At 39.7% G+C, this 18,912-nt stretch overlaps 1 protein-coding gene across 1 annotated transcript in view; it reads left to right on the top strand.

Annotated features, from left to right (window-relative positions):
- slc16a10 (solute carrier family 16 member 10) overlaps positions 1 to 18,912 on the top strand; it is a 57,260-nt gene that overhangs the window by 23,893 nt on the left and 14,455 nt on the right. The window contains exons 2-3 of the mRNA XM_007893990.2: positions 7,658 to 7,802; positions 10,346 to 10,772. Of these exons, the coding sequence (XP_007892181.2) occupies positions 7,658 to 7,802; positions 10,346 to 10,772 (572 nt within the window). The remainder of the gene's footprint in view (positions 1 to 7,657; positions 7,803 to 10,345; positions 10,773 to 18,912) is intronic.

The following is an 18,912-nucleotide window of genomic DNA, read 5'->3' on the forward strand; positions in this document are numbered from 1 at the left end:
AATCTTTTCATTTTAAAACCAGGAAAAGAAAGTTCATTATTTGTTGATAATCTTCACACGGTGTCCTAAAAAAACTGCAAAATGTGCAGACTTGTGGGTTCATAGGTGGGTGGAAGTGACCTCAAACACCACAGGCAGCTAAACGAATACACAGTAAATGATTAATGTGTCCTAATGACTGTCTTTGTAGCAGCTGTTATAAATTATTCTTTTTCTGTTCCTAATTTTTAAACTATGACATGTATGTAAGGTGACAGACGTGGTGCAATCTTAAAGCAAAAGCTCTCGAGTATAAAGTCAAAAAGTATACAACAGCAACTTGCACTAAGTCAAGTACAGGTGACAGTTTCTTCCTCTGTCCTACAGTACATAGATTGGTACTTTACAAAAGAGCTCATCTTGTATATGAAGCTAGCAATGTGGAATTAACATTTAGTCCATCTTGCTGAGATTATTTTAAGGGCCATTGATCGTTTTCATTGCTTGCTATCCTTACAGATGAATAGAAGCTGCCTAGGTGGGCAGTTCCAAGGCGAGTTGGAGGTTCCTGGCTCGGACTTGCAAGATTCTCACCATTCTCTGTTCCCATCCCCCTCAGAGTCACTTTTAGGAAATCAGCATTAATCCTATCCACACCTGCAGCCTTGCCATTGCAGAGACCACCTCCTCCCAAACGATTGGGTCATTAAGGCCTTCAATCTCGCCCATGCCTCCCACCTGTCTTCCAGCCTCCAGGCAGATGGATTTCTGTGACAGCCTGTTGGATTAGATACTAATTCCACATAATTCTCCCTCCAAACTCCCAAGAATACCCTTGTGGGTATTGGCATGAGCCCAGAGGGGCCCTTCGGCCATGACTGACGACAGACCAGCCTGCGGAGGAAAGATTTGGGATCATTCTTGTGTAATTGTGCCCTTTTTTGCAGTGATGCAACCTATTGATTCTCCATCGATTTCTCTCATAACCTTCCTGGCTTTGTGCCATGCTTGGTAATAAATTGCCTTTGTTGCAGTGCTGGTTGCCTGTTTGTCCTTCAGCTGTCTGCTTGGTCTGACATGACTGGAAACACAAGGTTTAATCGGGACTGCTCTTTACTAGGTGTGGCTTAGCACAATGTCTGTATGTTTCATTATAACACTTAACCATTTCCTTTCAGCAGCGCATAATGACTGGGGATGATTTGTGAAGAGCATTGATGGGGAAATATGTAATGGATGCCTGAGAAATATTTTGTGATTATTTTAAGGAAATAATACCCCTTTTCTAAATATTAATTTCCCTTTGGCCACCGCTGGGCTAGAGAGAGTGACAGCCTCTCAAGGTTTGCTGCAGATATGAACGTTGCTCTTTAGTTAGTGGCTTTTAGTTGTATTGCCCTACTTGCTTGATGTCTATCCACAACAGTACAGCTGTGTGACTTATCATTTCCTGGTACTCCAATCCACTACGTCATGCTTTAGCTTCAATTTCTATATTTCACTGTCAAGGACGACCTCATATTGACAGAATCCTGGTAGTTGATGCAGGTGATGCACCATGAAATCCAAATCACTTTCACTGCACTGTGTCACTGCTCTTAAATGGCATCATTTTGTGTATTAAGGATGTTTGAAAAATAAAGGTAAAATGTGGTAGAATTGTGTCAAAAAACTCATATGAAGGAAAATTGAGAAAGAAAGGGAACAAGACATGGCTCAAAGAAGGAGTTGGAATAACTCGGATGAGGACAATGGGATTCAGCAAGTATATAAGCCTAGACTGAGACCAAATACAAAGGAAATGTGTGAGAAATCCTGATTGGAACATCCTTTCAGACGATATCCAGTGGAAGTAAAGGAATGTTAAATTTGAAACAGATAGGAAATAATGCAAGCAAATGCAGAAATGGACAGCAGGAGCCAGAGAGGAACATGGGATGGAGAACAAAAGCGAGATCACTGGACAGAAGGATGCCATAAAGAAAGGAATACAAAAGGACAAATGAACATCCTAGAATATGTGGAGAGAAAAGATTAAAACCACAGGTATACAGAAGATGGAATAAAAATGAACACCAAAAGGGAGAAAGAAAAGGGAAGAGTTTTGAAACAGATGAGAAAATAAGTTTTAAAAGAAAAATATCGAGACGGAAGGGTGATCAAAAAGGAAGTTGTTGGAAATAGATAAAAATCCAAGATCATATTGGAAAAGAGAACAAAAAGGAAAAATGTACAGAAGAACATCCAGGGAAATCAGAAAAAGAGTCTTAGAAGAACAGAAAGAGGAATAGAGAGATGGAAGAAAAATCGAGAGAAGAGAAAAACAAAAGGAGGAGACCAGATGAAAGAGAAGGAACATGCACGCACAAGATCCGAAAGAAAGATTAGACCACCAGAAAGGTTAGTTGAAAATGACTGAAGAAAAAAAAGGCACTAGAGAAAGGAAGATGTCGTATCACTTTAAGCGTTAAAGGACAATTAAGAAAGTCCCAATGAGATAAATACAGGCAGTAGAAAAGGGAAACTGGGAGGGGAGCAAATAGTGTGGGTATAGTGGTGGATTGATATATTTTAAGTTGAGATCAAAATACCGAATAACAATCTGTACTTTGGAGTGCATCTTATTACAAAATGCGTTTCTGAGAAAAAACAATGAATTATGAAAAGAGCGGGAGAGAAAAATATTCACAAAATAAATTTGTAGTTGTTGCGTACTCCTGGTAATCTTTCTGAAGGAGAATTAGTAGAATGAGGCCTTGCACAGCATGCAGCAGATGTTTGACTGCGCTCAGTAGATAATTGTAGCTTTGGCTGAATGTGGAGAGTGAGGGTTTAAAATTCTACATTTTGGATTTGAAAAACAGATTGAAATGTGCTGACTATTCTTCAGCTTACATAGGTCATGTCAAGAAACTGTGCACGTGACACACACAGTTATACTAAAAAAAAGTCTGTTTTTCCTTGCCATTTGTGTTGTTCATGCGGGAAATTAGTTGAGTGTTACGAGGCTGTTGAGTTCAATTTTCTGACCTCATCGCATGTAAAGGAATCATCAGCTAACACTGGGATGGGGGAAGCCTTGGTCTTTGTTACTTCAGCACCCAGAGGTTGCTGGTCAGAACCAGAGTGACGATTTAAACCTCGGGTGTGTATTGATCAGTGTCACCATGGATGATGGACTCAGCTCTGAGTTGCAGTGATTCAATATTACAGGGGATGCTAGACTTATTGCCTGAGCCGTCCAAACTTTGTGTTTAAAAAAAAACGGAGGGGAAAATTGCCATTTTGGACTGTATGTAGCTGAAGTTACATAATATGGGAAAGAAATAATACAAATGGATGTGAGGCACGATACAATTGTATCATGTGACTGCTAGTGAGGAGTGATTTGAGAAAAATTATTATGTCATATGACTGATAATGAAGAGGGATAAAAAGCCTTGTGTCACCTGACTGATATATCAATCCTGTTTCTTTTCCAGCCACAGGAATAATCCTATGATAATAGTCCCTTAAGAACCACCTCCTCAAAAAAACAATAATGATTTAGTCATTCAATCCATGACTGTTTATGGGACACTGCTGTGCACAATTGGCTGCTGCGTTTCGCCCACAAATATACAGTCAATTCACTGTACAGTATATTCTGTGAAGTGCTTTGAAACGTCTAGAAGCTGTGAAAAGCGCTTTATCAAATGCAAGGATTATTATATTTATTATATAGCGGCTCTTCACGCTGGACGGCAATTCGGAGTGTCTCTGAACACACACTATACCTATTATAATAATAACAATCCTTGTATTTGATATAGCGCCTTATCACGTCTTCGAGATGTCTCAAAGAGCTTCACCAAATATACTGCAAGTGAATTGACTGTATATATTTTGTGGGTGAAACAATTCACTTAACAGTATATTCCGTGAAGCGCATTGAGATGTTTTGATGCCGTGAAAAGGTGCTATATCAAATGTAAGGATTATTATAATAATATATAGGTTAATCGTCCTGCTTTGGGGCATTTATCTCTGATTTGAACCTGTGTGTTAAAAAGGGCACTTTATTCTATTTTACCATAGGGTATGTTCCCAGATGAGAGGAAACTGTTGTTTTCTGTCTGTTTGTGATTGATTTGCTTTTTACTACAATCATGCATTTCAGTAGCAAGACACTAATTCTTTTTGTACTCTATGTAGGGTTCAGACAAACTTGCTCCATGTGGGGATTGTTCACTGTTTCAAGATCTGCATTAGTTTACGAATGGGCAAAGCTATTTTAGCTTGTAAAATGCAAAAAACAATCCTCAATAGATATCAAACAAGTCAATTAAGTATTTCAAGGTCTACATTGGCTGTTAACTAATGTCAAGCAACTCGGGGTACAATAATAGCTCTTGCCAAGGGAATGGAAATTCAGCCTGTGCTTGTCCATGTTTCCTGTAGGTATGCCTTTTGATAGAAAGCAGTGAATCTTTTTTTCAGCCTGGCTTTCTCCTTCCCTCAGGTTCCCTGAAAGAACAGCCACCATTTTTCTAGATTGAGAATCTGCTGAATACTTCACTCTCACCTGAAAAGTCCAAACTATTTCAGGCTGACCTGGAGAAATCTCTGATATTAGCTGACCTAGCTACACTCCCTACAAGCCAAAGCAATTAAACAAAAGCAGCTCAGGAGTAGCCAAGAACACTGCGGGAAAATGCCAAAATCGCAGAGGCTTATTATGTCCCTATGGATCTGCATAACTGCACATCCTCCAATTCTACAAGATCCATCTTTTTATTTGCCATCATAACTCTGATCTCCAAAATCATAATCAAATCTATTTCAGTATCTGCGACACCACTCCCCGTGCTCCCCAATCCATGCCTGGCTCCTTGCCCCCTGTGACAAGCGATCAAGACGTGGCCAAGTGGCATATACCTGGGTAGCACAAAGGAAGACACCTGAATGCAACCAAATGTACCTCTTGCTCAGACCACCCAGTACTCTTGTGTCTTGCAATTCCATAGACTCCAGATGCTGAGTTGATATTTTGTGTTTTGATTTAATACATAAATATTAACCTGATGTATATATTATTTCCATTTGAGATTTGACCAAAAAATAACCCCCAAATCCTGTTCTACACTACCCAGCACCTCCTCCACGTCCCCTCTCAAGCACCCTCGATCCTCACTTCAGATGCCAAGTACGAAGATGTCCTGGACTTCTTTACCTCTAAGATAGATATCATCCACCTGGCTGTCTCTTTCTTCTCCCCTCTCCCCATGTCACCACCCCACATGCCGCCTTCACCACCCTCTCCTCTTACCACAACCCCCAACCTACATTCCTTTGCCCCTATCTCCCGCTCCTCCCTTTCCCCCACCATCACCCAGATGAAGCCCACCACTTGCTGCCTTTACGCCCCTCCCCAGAGTGCAGGAGTAATGGAATGTAGGGGAGCAGCATTAGGTGGTGATTAATATGAGTGGTGTAAAGAAATCTAAGTGGTTTTGATAGAAAACTGAATGGGACTTGGGTGAATATAATAATAATAATCCTTCCATTTGATATATCGCCTGATCAAATCGTTGAGATGTCTCAAAGCGATTTACAGAATATACCGTAAAGCAAACTGACTGTATATTTTGTGGGCCAAATGTATGATTTAGGCGATTATATGATTTATTAAGATAAGACGTAAGTAAGTTTTACAGTATTATTTATTCTTTCTGGACCTTTCACAGCTGACTATGTGGGCTGTCATTGTGAAATTTTTAATGTTGAATATTCCAACTTGCAGCTGTCTTTTACTGTTTTCAATCTCTTCTCTTACATTCTACATGCATAGACTTGTTTAATAAATTTAGCCTATTCACTAAATTGCAATAAAGGGCTGATTAACTTTTTCTAAAATAGCCAGCAGTTTTGACGGGATGACAGCCACTCTTGAAGTAGAGGGACAATAAGTGAAATTTTTTTTTTTGTCCCTTGCCTTGTGTTTGCTATTAAATGCTATCGGTCAGAATACAATTGAATATTTGCACCAAGTCCAGTATCCAGCAAACTCTTATATTGTAATTTTTGTTGTATGCCTAAAAATAAATCATTCACAATTAAGTAAACAGGATTGGGCCTGAGGCAGTTTCAGATGAGAAATTACATTCAATATTTATGACGTCATTATAACGTCAGCCTTCAAAACAAGGCTGATTCCTTGGAAATAAAATGCTAAAACAAGGCCAAACGTTGAGTTCAAACCTTTAGATAACCTATGCCAGGGACACGCAAATGTTACGCTCTTATATTTTGGAATAACACGCACAAGTTTATCTGCACAAATGCGCACTTTGTTTATTCACTTGTACAGTCTGTTTGCACAGCTCCCAAGTGCTGAGAAATGTCCTGAACTACATCTCCAATGTTGCTTCTCAGAACATTCAGTTCAATGGACCTTTTGACAAATGCTAGCAAAACATTGTTGCAAAGCTGAATGTTTGTGACTCTCCCTTAGTTAATGGACTGTTGACTGTTAACCTACCTATCAATTCCACCTTTTATTTTGTTTCTGATGGAGAATAGTAAGGAGTTCATTTTTTTTAATTTTCTGCTGTTCAGTTTTTTTTGAATAATTTGGAATGTTATTTAATATCCAAAGAGAATATTTGTGGATCGTCTTCATGATATTTGTTGCTGGTGCTACTGTGCCAAATGACATATTATTGTTATAATAATAATCCTTGCATTTGATGTAGTCCCTTTTAGGTCAAGCCCCAAAGCGCTTCACAGGATTTACTGTGAAGTCAAGTTAATCTGTATTCGTAGGCGAATGTAGCAACTTAATTGTGCACAACAATGTCCAACAAACAGTCATGAAATGGATGCGCAATTTTATTTGGGGGATTGTTGGCCAGGACACCAGGAGAAATTTCATTCTCTTTTTGAATACTGCCATGGGATCTTTAATGTCTACGGATAAATGGCACCTCGGATTAATGTCTTATCCGAAGGATGGCATCTCGGATAATCAGCAGACCCCTAGCACTGCAATTTAGTGTCAGTTTAGACTATGTGAGTCCAAGTACCGACATGGGACTTGAACCTGGATCCTGATTGGCAAAATTCTACCACTGAATCAGGCTGACACTCAAATGTATTGGACATTCAATTATGCACTTTTTGTACTTGCCCACTATGAATTGAAACTTAATTAAATGTTCAGTGATTCATATCATATTTGTCAATGTTGAAAATGAATAAACCATCGTCATAAAATTCACAGTAGATCTGAGTTCCCTGGAAGGCTTTCAAGGATGCAAAATTATCTTTAGATTAAAAGTGGGAATAGGCGTTGACTGATTTGATGAAAGGTGTTTCTTATAATTGCTTCTAATTATTCAATGCTCCTGAAGCAGATTATGTAAATTCCTAAACTACAAAACTCTTAAGGAAAACATCTAATACTGTGTATTTAATATTGTCACAGCACTGCTCAATTTCAAGGAAAAAAAGAAAATATCTTCAGAATTACTGTGTTAATTGAACTCTTTCCTTAGCTAACTATCCAGGATTGTGTGAAGTGGTCCATCCGATTTGATGCACATTTTACGAGTTTTGCAAAGGAGTTGGCTTGGAAATCCAGTGCCAAATTGTCATGCTACAATTCAGTGACTCAGGTTTATTTATTTTCTTTTTTCAGCGTGGGTGGGATCATTGTCCATGGGGATGGTCTTCTTCTGCTCTCCGATTGTGAGCATTTTCACTGATCAGTTTGGATGCAGGAAAACTGCAACCATTGGAGCTGCTGTGGCATTTGCTGGACTAATTGGGAGTTCATTTGTAAGGTGGGTCACAAGCTTTGTATTCTGATCATGGATTTTCTTGCTAGAGTACTCCTAAAGTCACTTCTATTAAATAAATATTCCAACATATTACAATAACCTCATGTTGAGTGTTTGAAAAAGTCATTTAATGCTTGAAGATTATTATTAATAATAATAGTAAAAACCTTCCATCTGATATAGAGCCTTTTATGCTGCGATGATGTCTCAAAGCCCTTTACAAGATATACTGTGAAGTGTAGTGACTGTATATTTTGTGGGCTAATCGGACAGCCCAATTTGCATCCAGCAATGTCCCACAAATAGGCATGAAGTGAATGACCAATTTTATCAGTGGGATTGTTGACCAGGACACAGGAAGAATTTCCCTTCTCTTTTTGAAAGGTGCCATGTGATTTTCAATATCCACTTGAATGGACAGAAGGATCTTAATGTCTCATCCGAAGGACAACAAAACATTTTTTTTTAAATTTTGTTGCACCAATTGACTTCCCTAAAGTGCATTTTTCACCATTTCTTGGACATAATTTGTCTTTACTGTCTTCCAGTTAACCCCAATGCTTGGCTGGGCACTGATCTGTGAGCAGCTTGGAGCTAGACAGGACATACACACAGTGCATTACTTTGAAATGGAAGGGGGGAGAGGAGTCAGCCCCACCACCACTGATAAAAGTGTTTGTAAATAAATGGTACACATTTGGATTGTCTTTTTCAGATGAATACTTGAGGCAAAGTGTAGAGCCGTTTCCTGGAAACACAGGCTTAAAGGAAATCTCACCTGAAGACTCAATACTTTATTTGTGCCCATTTCCAGAGATGTTCTGTTTCAGTCTGGAGAAGTCTAGCTTTGGATCTTGTATCAGTAGATCTTGTATGTGAACTGCTGCTGCTGATTGACAATGATAAATCTATGCACATCAGTGCTTGCATATTCCTGAAATAAGAGCCATGCACAGAGAAGTTACACCAGGTGCCCTTAATGATGCAACCAAGAAGCAATGTCAAGGATTACAATATCATCTGGAATCCCTTTTAATTTGTGGTTAATTACATAAGTATGTGTTTGCGGATGGTTAACTCCACCTGCAAATTAAGACATAATTGATCTATGCAGTGTCCAGTTTTAGCTACCTGATTTGCAGTATGCTACAAAATTGGCATCCAATAATCTACTACAGTGATTTTTTTTGTGTGTACGCCTGAAATGGGGAGTAATCTCCCTCCTCACATGTTCTCTTGATGACATTCCAGACTGGAGCTTCAATGTATGCAGCCATACGTTGAATGATTACAGTGGATGAAGTAGTAATGAGGAAGTTAATCCTGGCTTCTTGGTAGCAATCACATCTGAGTCAGAAGGTTGTGACCCTAAGCCCCAAACTGGAATTTTAACATTCCCGAGCTGTGGATGTCCTGCAGATACCATTTTTCAGATTAGACATTGAACCAAAATCCCGACTGTTTGGGGTGGAATTTAGTTCAATTGGATTTTAAAGATCCAATGGCACTATCCAAAAAGTTTCTGTGTTACTGTGTACATATTAATTATTACATTCGCCTACAAAAAAGTTACTTCACTTTATAATAAATCCTGTGAAGCATTTTTAAATTTCTTCCCAATATGAAAGGCTCTATGTCAAGGGTTATTGTTTGGCTCCTGATCTAATTCTTGTGATTGTTTTGAGAGAGCAGCACCGATAGATGTTTGGGACCATCTGCACTATATGTGTTTCTAGGCTCGAGACAGAAACAGAAAAGGGTGGGGAGGGGGGTGGGGGAAAGAATATTTGGACTATTTTTGTCCATAATTGTTGATACTACAGGGTTCATGTTTTTTGCTTATTTTTACATTGTTATTGTATTCCTGTAAATACAATTTTATTTAGTGCCTTTCACATCGGGAGGATGTCTAAAAGTTCTTAACAGAAACTCCAGGAATCCAAAATCTGACCAAGCTGGACCGGGCCCGAAACTAAAAAAAAAACATAATTTTTTTATATAAAATTCTGTGGGTCAAAAATTTCGGCGAGCCCTCATGTAGACTCCCGCTAGCTCAACTCTCCTATCACATGCCACTGCTGCGTTGTGCAGTCCACGTGATCCCACAGCTTCCCGCCTCACTTCCCTTTTTCTGGCATCTGAAGTGTGCTTAGGTTTGCCCTTTTTTGTATAGCAAATGCATTATCTGCATTTTCCGGCTCCTCATATGCATTTTTTTGCATTACCGGCATTGTAATTACCCTTATTTAGAAATTCTGGCTGGCTGAACTGGATCCCGCTCACACCTCGCCCTCACCGCCAGCCCAATAGTCCACTTATCCAATGTTTATCTGTACTGACTGTGCCTCAGTACAACTTTGGAGTTTTATAAAAGAGCTTCGCATAGAAGTAACATTTAAATTATCGGTTTTAAACATTTTTTATCTGTATAAATCAAGTCTTGCATGTTGATATAATGTACTAAATACTATGTTATGCGTATGTAATCTTGAATGTACCTTCAAATCTAATTCTGTTCATTTTCTCCCCTTTTGCTTTTGACATAGATCTATTGGACCATTGTACTTTACGTATGGGATCATATTTGGCTGCGGTTCTTCGTTTTCTTATCAACCTTCCCTGGTCATTTTAGGGCATTATTTTAAGCAGCGGCTAGGCCTGGTGAATGGCATTGTCACAGCTGGGAGCAGCATGTTCACTATAGTGCTACCCTTGATTCTGGATATTTTGCTGAATACTATCAAACTCCATAATACCTTCCGTGTTCTCAGTGTCTTCATGATTGTGCTGTTTTTGGTAGGGTTTACTTATAAACCCCTAGTTCCAATGAAGAGAGACAAGTCCGATGAAAAGAAAAAGCTGACCCTAAAAAAGACCTTAAATTTGAAGATCTGGAAGATCACAGGATACCGAATCTGGGCATTCGGAATCCCAGCTGCACTTTTTGGATACTTCGTGCCTTATGTTCATCTTGTAAGTTTTATTTTTTTTATTGCTATAATGCTTCATTCTGCGCTTACAGAATCTCCAGATCGTGATCTCCAGATCACAAGCCAGCTCCACAACCATTGGAACTGCCTGATGGAACTGGATCACCTGGGTACTTGATGGTGGATTGACAAAAAAGAGGTTGACCTTTCAATACATCATCAATGGAGATCACACTCCACTTCCCTGTTGGGCAGGAGAGGGAGGGAGGGAGAGAAAGAGAAATAGGGGGAAGGAGGGAGGGTGATCTTGGTCGAGCTGTGTGTCTAAAGGAAAGGTATTTATACCATTATAATGGTGCTAATGACTTCTGTAGTAGTGGCATTAGATGGAATTACCTCATTGTCTCTATTTTTAGGGATAGAAACAAAGCTGGATTTTCTATTTAAAAAACAACTGCTTTAGCACAAACCGAGATATGTACAAATATTTTCTTTTCATCCCTCCAATTATTGGGGTGGAAAGATTTGACCTTGTTACCTTGTTAACACCCAAGTAAAGGTTGCATGTGAGACATGCATGTGTACAGTTTTCATCGATGGTATGAGCCAATTCTCCTCTTGTTTGAATACTACTATTATGATATAGCTGCACATGGAGTTTCCAAGTATGGTTAGTAAAGAGAAAGCATACTGTATTTTGCTGTCTTGGTTTGAAAAAACACTTCTTCAACAGGATCGTCTCTCATTGTTGTTTTGATCCACCTCATTGATGGGTAGATATCAATGACGATACTTATCATATTATCATCTCATCCATTCTACTCCAACTGCTTCCCTCCCTTCTTCAACTGTGTCCTTCTTTCCTATTATATCTTCACTGAACTCCTTTATTAGAATTATTATTTTACCGCTGCCCCCAACCTCTGTAGTAAATTTCACAATGTGGTCACCTGACTGTCTGGTTCCATCTTTAGAAAACAGCTGCCAATCCCAGGATATCTAATCTCTGGATATATCTAGTATGGTAGTTTTTAGAGGGCCCGAGAGACATCACAAGATCCCAAGAAGTTAGAACGAAGAAGGTTCTAGCAGCAAACGTGCTGGGTGCTGAGAAAACCAAACATGAGGTTTCCTTGTTATTACAGTATAATATACTTTTATAAGTAAATAATTTATAAGAATGTTTTCTTCCATAGTTCCATAACTAAGGTGAATACTTTGTTCCACATCAGGGTTTTAAGCCATGGAATAATCTAGCGAAGGAGTCCGGCATTGCTTCTGATGAGATATTGTTTGAGGCCTGCCTGCCTATTCTGGTGGTTCCAGTGGTTGTTGAAGATCCCATGAGATTTTTTGATTGTGGGGCATTCATGCCACAGATTAGCTATCATGGTTCCCTACATAACTGCTATAGTATTTTCAAAGTAATTCATTGTTTGTGCTTTGAACTACATATTAATAATAATCCTTTCATTCAATATAGTGCTTTATCACATCGTTGAGATGTCTCAAAGCGCTTTCACAGGATTTTTACTGTGAAGTTAACAATTGTACAATTGTAGCCGAAAGTATCCCACAAATAGATGTGAAGTAAGTGACCAATTTTCCTGTGGGATCATTGGCCAAGACACCAGGAGAAACTCCATTCTCTTTTCAAATAGCGCCATTTAATGTCCACCAGAATAGGTAGACAGGACCCAGGTTTAATGTCTCATTTGAAAGATAGTTCCTCCAACACTGCAGCACACACCCTGCACTTCATTGGAATGTCAGCCTAGACCGTGAGTTGTTTTAATGTGGTACAGTACTGCATCAAATGCAAGTGTATTTTTATTTTATGACTTGGTGTGCCTTTGATTGGATTACCGTCTTCTTACGGTATTTACTTTCAGTTGCTGTGTAACCAGCGTTTAGAGCTATTTGAAGTGGCAAATGCCAACTGCTTGCTGAATAATTCTCATTGTGTGTGCACGGTAGCTGCAGAATAATGTCGGGCATCGCTATGATCAATGCCAGGATTGGATTGTGATCTGTTGCAATTTTTTCTTTTGATAGCATTTCAGCACTGTATTTGACCTACTTGTGCGCTACAGTACGGTCACTGTTCAAAAGTTCAGTTGGGGGTCTCCTCGTATTACTTCCTGGATTTGGCAGTTTTCAAAGTTGTATCTGTTTTCAACTTTAGGAACTGAACACCTGTTTCACTCTTTTCTTCCCTTCCATCTCCCTCCTCTGTTGTGAGATTTTTTTTCTTTTGTAAAGGTTATTCAAGCACCACAGCATGTTGCAGTACCATATGTCGGATTTTTTCTGCCCTCACTCCTGCCTGCTCATTTCCCATTTGAAAGCCACATGATTGATTGTGAAATTTTTTTTTTGCAGTGGTGTGCTTAGCAGATTGAGTATAATAGAGGAAGTTACCACATATCTTTGTTCTTACACTCTCTCCCCTCCAGTAAAGTAAAGGAGACAAAATAAATTATGGGAGATTGCTTCAGGCAGTGCCACATGTTAGGCTTAAAACTGCTGACTGAGACACAAGACAGTAGTCATTCCTGTTGCGGTTTCTTTTGGTTTCCAGTTCTATGAATCATAGCAAAACCTCTTAGTATCCAACGACATAAGCTTTGAGGATGAATTATCTTTGTGCATTGAAGCGTGATTATGACTCAACTAGTATCCAAATTTAGACTTGATATCAGGCTCGTTGTTCCACCAACAGGATAGGGTAGCTATCCTGAGCAAATTAAATTGAAATTGTAAAACTGACTCCTATTTAAAAACAATGTGTGACTCACAACCCCGTTACTCCCAACAGTGTTCATCAAGGAGGATTATAGAATGGCAGAATCTTCACTTTTGTTAAAATTCTGGACAGAGGTCCACTTGTAGTGATCTCTTTGCACATGAGGCTAGTGGTACCGTCTTGGAGCATTGAACTGCTGCTCCATACATAATGGGCTAAGTGTATGATTCCTCAATTTCCCCAAGAGAGAGTGGAAAAAATCAGAGAATGCTGACCTTTGGCTGCTCTCCTATGCTGCCTGGTGGCCTGTAATTATAGAGCCATTTTGACAACATAACAATCAGTATAGCGATAGTGCTCGTGAGCACTAGCAGTCCCATTCTAATGAGAATGGCATTTATCATATTGATCCCCCAAAAGAGGGTGAGAAACATGGATTTATCCACATACAAAATCTTTATTACAAGAGTTTGAATCAGATAGTATAGATGCATTCAAGAAGAAGCTAAAGCTTCACATAAGGAAGAGGGAATAGAAGAGTATGGGAGGGAGTAGAAGAATAGATGGAGACTTGTGTGGAGTATAAACACCGGCACTGACTGGTTGGGCCGAGTGGCCTGTTTCCATGCTTTACATTCTTTGTAACTTTATAATCCTGGAACTCTATTTGGCTGGACCCAAAGGGAAAACACTCCTATATTATCTCTCTTTCAATCAAATTCTTTGCCAAAAGACTACCTCTCGAATTTGATAACAGAATTTGCCTATATCAGTCCTTCGGTATCTATTTAACATATTCATCGCTCTCTGGTCCTTGTTACATAAACATCCCACATCAATTCATTGATCGCTCCTCACACTTTAACTCTGTGTCCCACACCTCAGTACATAATCATATGCATCATTTATTTAAATAACAAAGAATGTTTTGATCAAAATATCTCTATTGCTGGGAATTAAATATTTTGTATGGTAATGTTAAGCACTCCCAGGTCAGGCATGGAATTGGTTAACTCTGAGCATCTGCTGCTGGTCTTATTTTGAAGCAGTAGAAGTTGGCAGATAATTCTTAAATTTTTCAGAGAAAACCCCAACTTGCTGTAATTGGTCTAATTGTTTACATATATAGAAATGACTTTAAAAGCTTTATCTTTCCCTTTTAGTCATTGAGTGACAGGGATGCAGGTTAGGCTAGTTTTGTTTTGTCTTGCTCAATGCCAAGACTAATATACCATTTCCTTGCGTGTTTAATCTGTGTTGCATACATCTATATTTCTGTGCCCTATGTACACACCAAAATGAATACTAGGACCTCTGTATTGCTGCTCTATATCTTGCTGTCATGGAGCATTTGGGAGCTAACTTGCTTTCATTCTGTCTCCTTTCATGCTTGTTACTATATTAGATGAGCTGGGTAAATTTAGCATCTGTGTCAGGACATAGGACTGTTCATGCACACTTTGTGCATCAAGGTAGCAAAGCAACTTGGATACCAGATTAATAATCCTTGCATTTGATATAGCGACTTATTGTTGTCATGACGTCTCAAAACACTTCACAAGATATACTTTAAAGTGGATTGACTGTAGTTTGTGGGAGCGGCAGCTAGTTACGCACAGCAATGTCCCACAGACATTCATGGAGTGAGTGACCAATTTTATTTGGGGTATTTGTCGGCTAGGACACCGGGAGAAACTCCCTTCTCTTTTTCGAATCATGCCACGGGATCTTTAATGTCCATCTGATCAAGCAGACAGGACGTCGGTTTAACGTCTTATCCAAATTTACTGGGTATGGTACACCAATGCTAGTGCCATAACTAGCGATTGGCTGGAGAAATGGTCCGGAAAAGAAGGCTTCCGTTTTCTGGACAATTGGAACTACTATTGGGGGAGGTGGGATCTTTACCTTGAGGATGGGCAGCACTTAAGCAAGGCAGGGGTGAGCTTCCTTGCTAAGAGATTATCAAATACTGTAGGGGCGGATTTAAATGAGTGTCGAGGGGGGATGGGTATCCAAAGATAAATAATGGATTAGAGAGTAGAGGAAAAAGACAAGTGGGAAGTGTAGAGCAGGTACAAAGCAGACAATTTCCTCAAATGCATGTACCTAAATGCACGTAGCTTGGGGAATAAGGTTGATGAGCTGCAGGTTCAACTGGCCATAGGGGGTTACGATGTGGTGGCAGTAACCGAGACATGGCTCAAGCCAGGACAAGAATGAGAGTTAAATATTCCAGGATATAATGTGTTCAGGAAGGATAGAGAAGAAAGAAAAGGAGGAGGGGTGGCAATATTAGTTAAGGATACAATTATAGCTGTAGAAAGGAACGAGGCTCTGGAGGGCCCGACAACAGAATCCATCTGTTTAGAGATAAGAAATAAGAAAGGAGTGGTTACACTGATAGGGGTTTACTATAGACCACCAGACAGCGGGAAGGAGATAGAGGAGCAGATCTGCAACCAGATCGCGGATAGATGTAAGGCGAACAGAGTTGTGTTAATGGGGGATTTCAATTTTGCCAATATAGACTGGCAAAATAGCAGCGCTAAGGGCAAGGCAGGAGAAATTGTACAGGAAAATTTTCTTGAGCAGTATGTCTCCAGTCCTACGAGGAAGGTAGCATTGCTGGATCTAGTCCTGGGGAATGAAATAGGTCAGGTTGAACAGGTTTCGGTAGGGGAGCATCTAGGTAACAGTGACCATAATATTATTAGATTTAGATTACTCATGAACAGGGACAAAGTATAGTCAAGGGTGAAAATGCTTGACTGGAAAAGGGCTAATTTTGATGGGCTAAAAAGGGACCTAGAGTTGGTGGACTGGCAAGTAAGACGAGCAGGTAAAATGACTCATGAGCAATGGAAGATCTTCAAAAATATGATAGCTCAAGGTCTAAATAGATATATTCCCACAAAAGGGAAATGTCCGACAACCAAGCCAGCCTGGATGACCAGGGATATTCTGTCTAGGATGAAAAAGAAGAAGACGGCGTACGACAATTGGAAGATGCAAGATACTGAGGATAGCAAAGCGCATTATAGAGAATGCAGGAGTGATCTTAAAAGAGTGATAAGACAGGCTAAAAGATCGCATGAGAAGAGGTTAGCGAGTAACATAAAGGGGAATCCTAAAATATTTTACAAGCACATAAAGGAAAAAAGGTTAGTTAAAGGTAGGGTGAGGCCAATCAAAGACAATGACAGCAATCTTGTTGTGGAGGCAGAGAGTGGCTAATGTTACCCCCTCTACAAAAAGGGGCAGAAAGACAAACCCGGAAATTACAGGCCAGTCAGCCTAACTTCGGTAATAGGAAAACTACTGGAAACCATAATCCGGGACAGAATAAGTCTCTTCTTAGAGGAACATGAGGTAATCAGAGACAGCCAACATGGATTTGTTAAAGGCAAATCTTGCCTAACAAATCTAATAGAATTTTTTGAAGAGGCGACTGCGAGGGTTGATGAGGGAAATGCGGTGGAAGTTATTTACATGGATTTCAAAAAGGCTTTTGACACAGTACCACATAAGAGATTAATAAAAAAAATGAGAGGCCCACAGTATTGGGACAGTGGCAGTTTGGATTAAGAACTGGCTGAGTGACAGAAAGCAGAGGGTGGTGGTTAATGGGTGTTTCTCAAAATGGAAGGAGGTGTGCAGCGGTGTCCCCCAGGGATCGGTATTGGGACCACTGCTCTTTCTAATATATCTTAATGATCTGGACTTGGGCATAGAGAGCACTATTTCCAAGTTTGCAGATGATACAAAGTTAGGTAGGGTAGTAAATAGTGAGGAGGACTGTAACCAACTGCAAGCAGACATACACAGAATGGTGGAATGGGCTGACATGTGGCAGATGGATTTCAATGTGGATAAGTGTGAGGTGATACACTTAAGTAGGAAAAATGATAGGACTTGGTAGCTCAATCTTAAGGGGGGTGAACGTACAGAGAGATCTGGGTGTTCAAGTAAGCGAATCATTAAAGGTAGCGGAGCAGGTAGATAAGGCAGTAAAAAAGGCATTTGGTGTACTGAGCTTTATTAGTAGGGGCATAGAGTATAAGAGTAGGGAGGTTATGGTTAATCTATACAAAACACTGGTTAGGCCTCAGCTGGAGTACTGCGTCCAGTTCTGGGCACCTTACTTCAGGAAGGACATTAAGGCACTGGAAAAGGTGCAGAGGAGATTCACGAGAATGATACCAGGAATGGGGAACCTTAGCTATGAGGACAGGCTGGAGAAGTTAGGACTTTTCCCATTAGAGCAGAGAAGGTTACACCTGATAGAGGTCTTCAAGATCATGAAAGGTTTCGACAGCCGAGATAAGGAAAGCTGTTTCCGCTGGTAGGTGTGTCTGTGACCCGTGGTCAGTCTTAAGATATCTACCAAAATAAGTAGAGGGGAGGTTAGAAGAATTTTTTTCACTCAGCGAGTTATTCGAATTTGGAATGATCTGCCTGAAAGGGTAGTGAAGTCCGATTCAATAACAGCTTTCAAGAGAGAACTGGATAGGTATCTGGGGAAGACGGGTTTGCAGGGTTATGGGGAGAAAGCTGGTGATTGGGGTTAGTGAAAGTGACTGCTCTGTCAAAGAGCCGGCACAGACTCGATGGGCCGAGTGGCCTCCTTCTGTGCTGTAACATTCTATGAATCTATGAAAAAAAACTGTGGTGGAGCCAAAGTGAAGCTCAGTAAAAACATCATTTATTTTCAATTTAAGTCGAATATATTGCATCAGGAAACATTTTTCTCACTATTCCAGTTCAGTTATTATGTCTGTGGAACCAGTTCTCAGCAGGAGTCAGTGAATTTCATTTTTCAAGTGAACAGAGTATTGGAGGGGTGGGGGAGTACTCTTTAGCTTTAAACATATAATGCAAGAAGATCAAATGCTTCCCACAGGGAAACGGGAGTCACTCTAGCCTCTGTTATGCCAGATGGGATCTGGGGCTAAGTTACATAGCCATCCTCTCAAGCAGAGTACAGTATTTGCTGCAGTGAAAATGAGAAGAGGGAGAAAATGTATAAATTTATCCTCATATTTGCACACTAGGGCACAACTGAAAGCTAGTGAATTTGTATTTTCTTTCCTTAGAAATTAATTATTTTAATAATAAAATGGAAGTTCATTGTTCTTTCAGTTACTGTTCTTGTTTTATACATGAGTTAGTGAAAGTGTTTATTATTCCAGGAAAAACTACTTCAGGAATAGTTGCTTTGTGCATATTGAGATGACTTAATTGGTTAATACTTTAGTTATTGCACATTTTGAATTTAAGTTTGAATTAACAATCATTAGCTTATGTGGAGGTTAGAAGAAAAGTTCTCACTCAGAAGGTCAATGGAACGTGGAATACTTTGAAACAAATGACTTGAAACATTTTATATATTGTGTTTTAAAAGTGAATTGGATAAGCCTTTGAGAGGAACAGGAAA

This window comes from Callorhinchus milii, unplaced genomic scaffold (genome assembly GCF_018977255.1).
Source record: "Callorhinchus milii isolate IMCB2004 unplaced genomic scaffold, IMCB_Cmil_1.0 Scaffold3, whole genome shotgun sequence".
NCBI lineage: Eukaryota > Metazoa > Chordata > Chondrichthyes > Chimaeriformes > Callorhinchidae > Callorhinchus > Callorhinchus milii.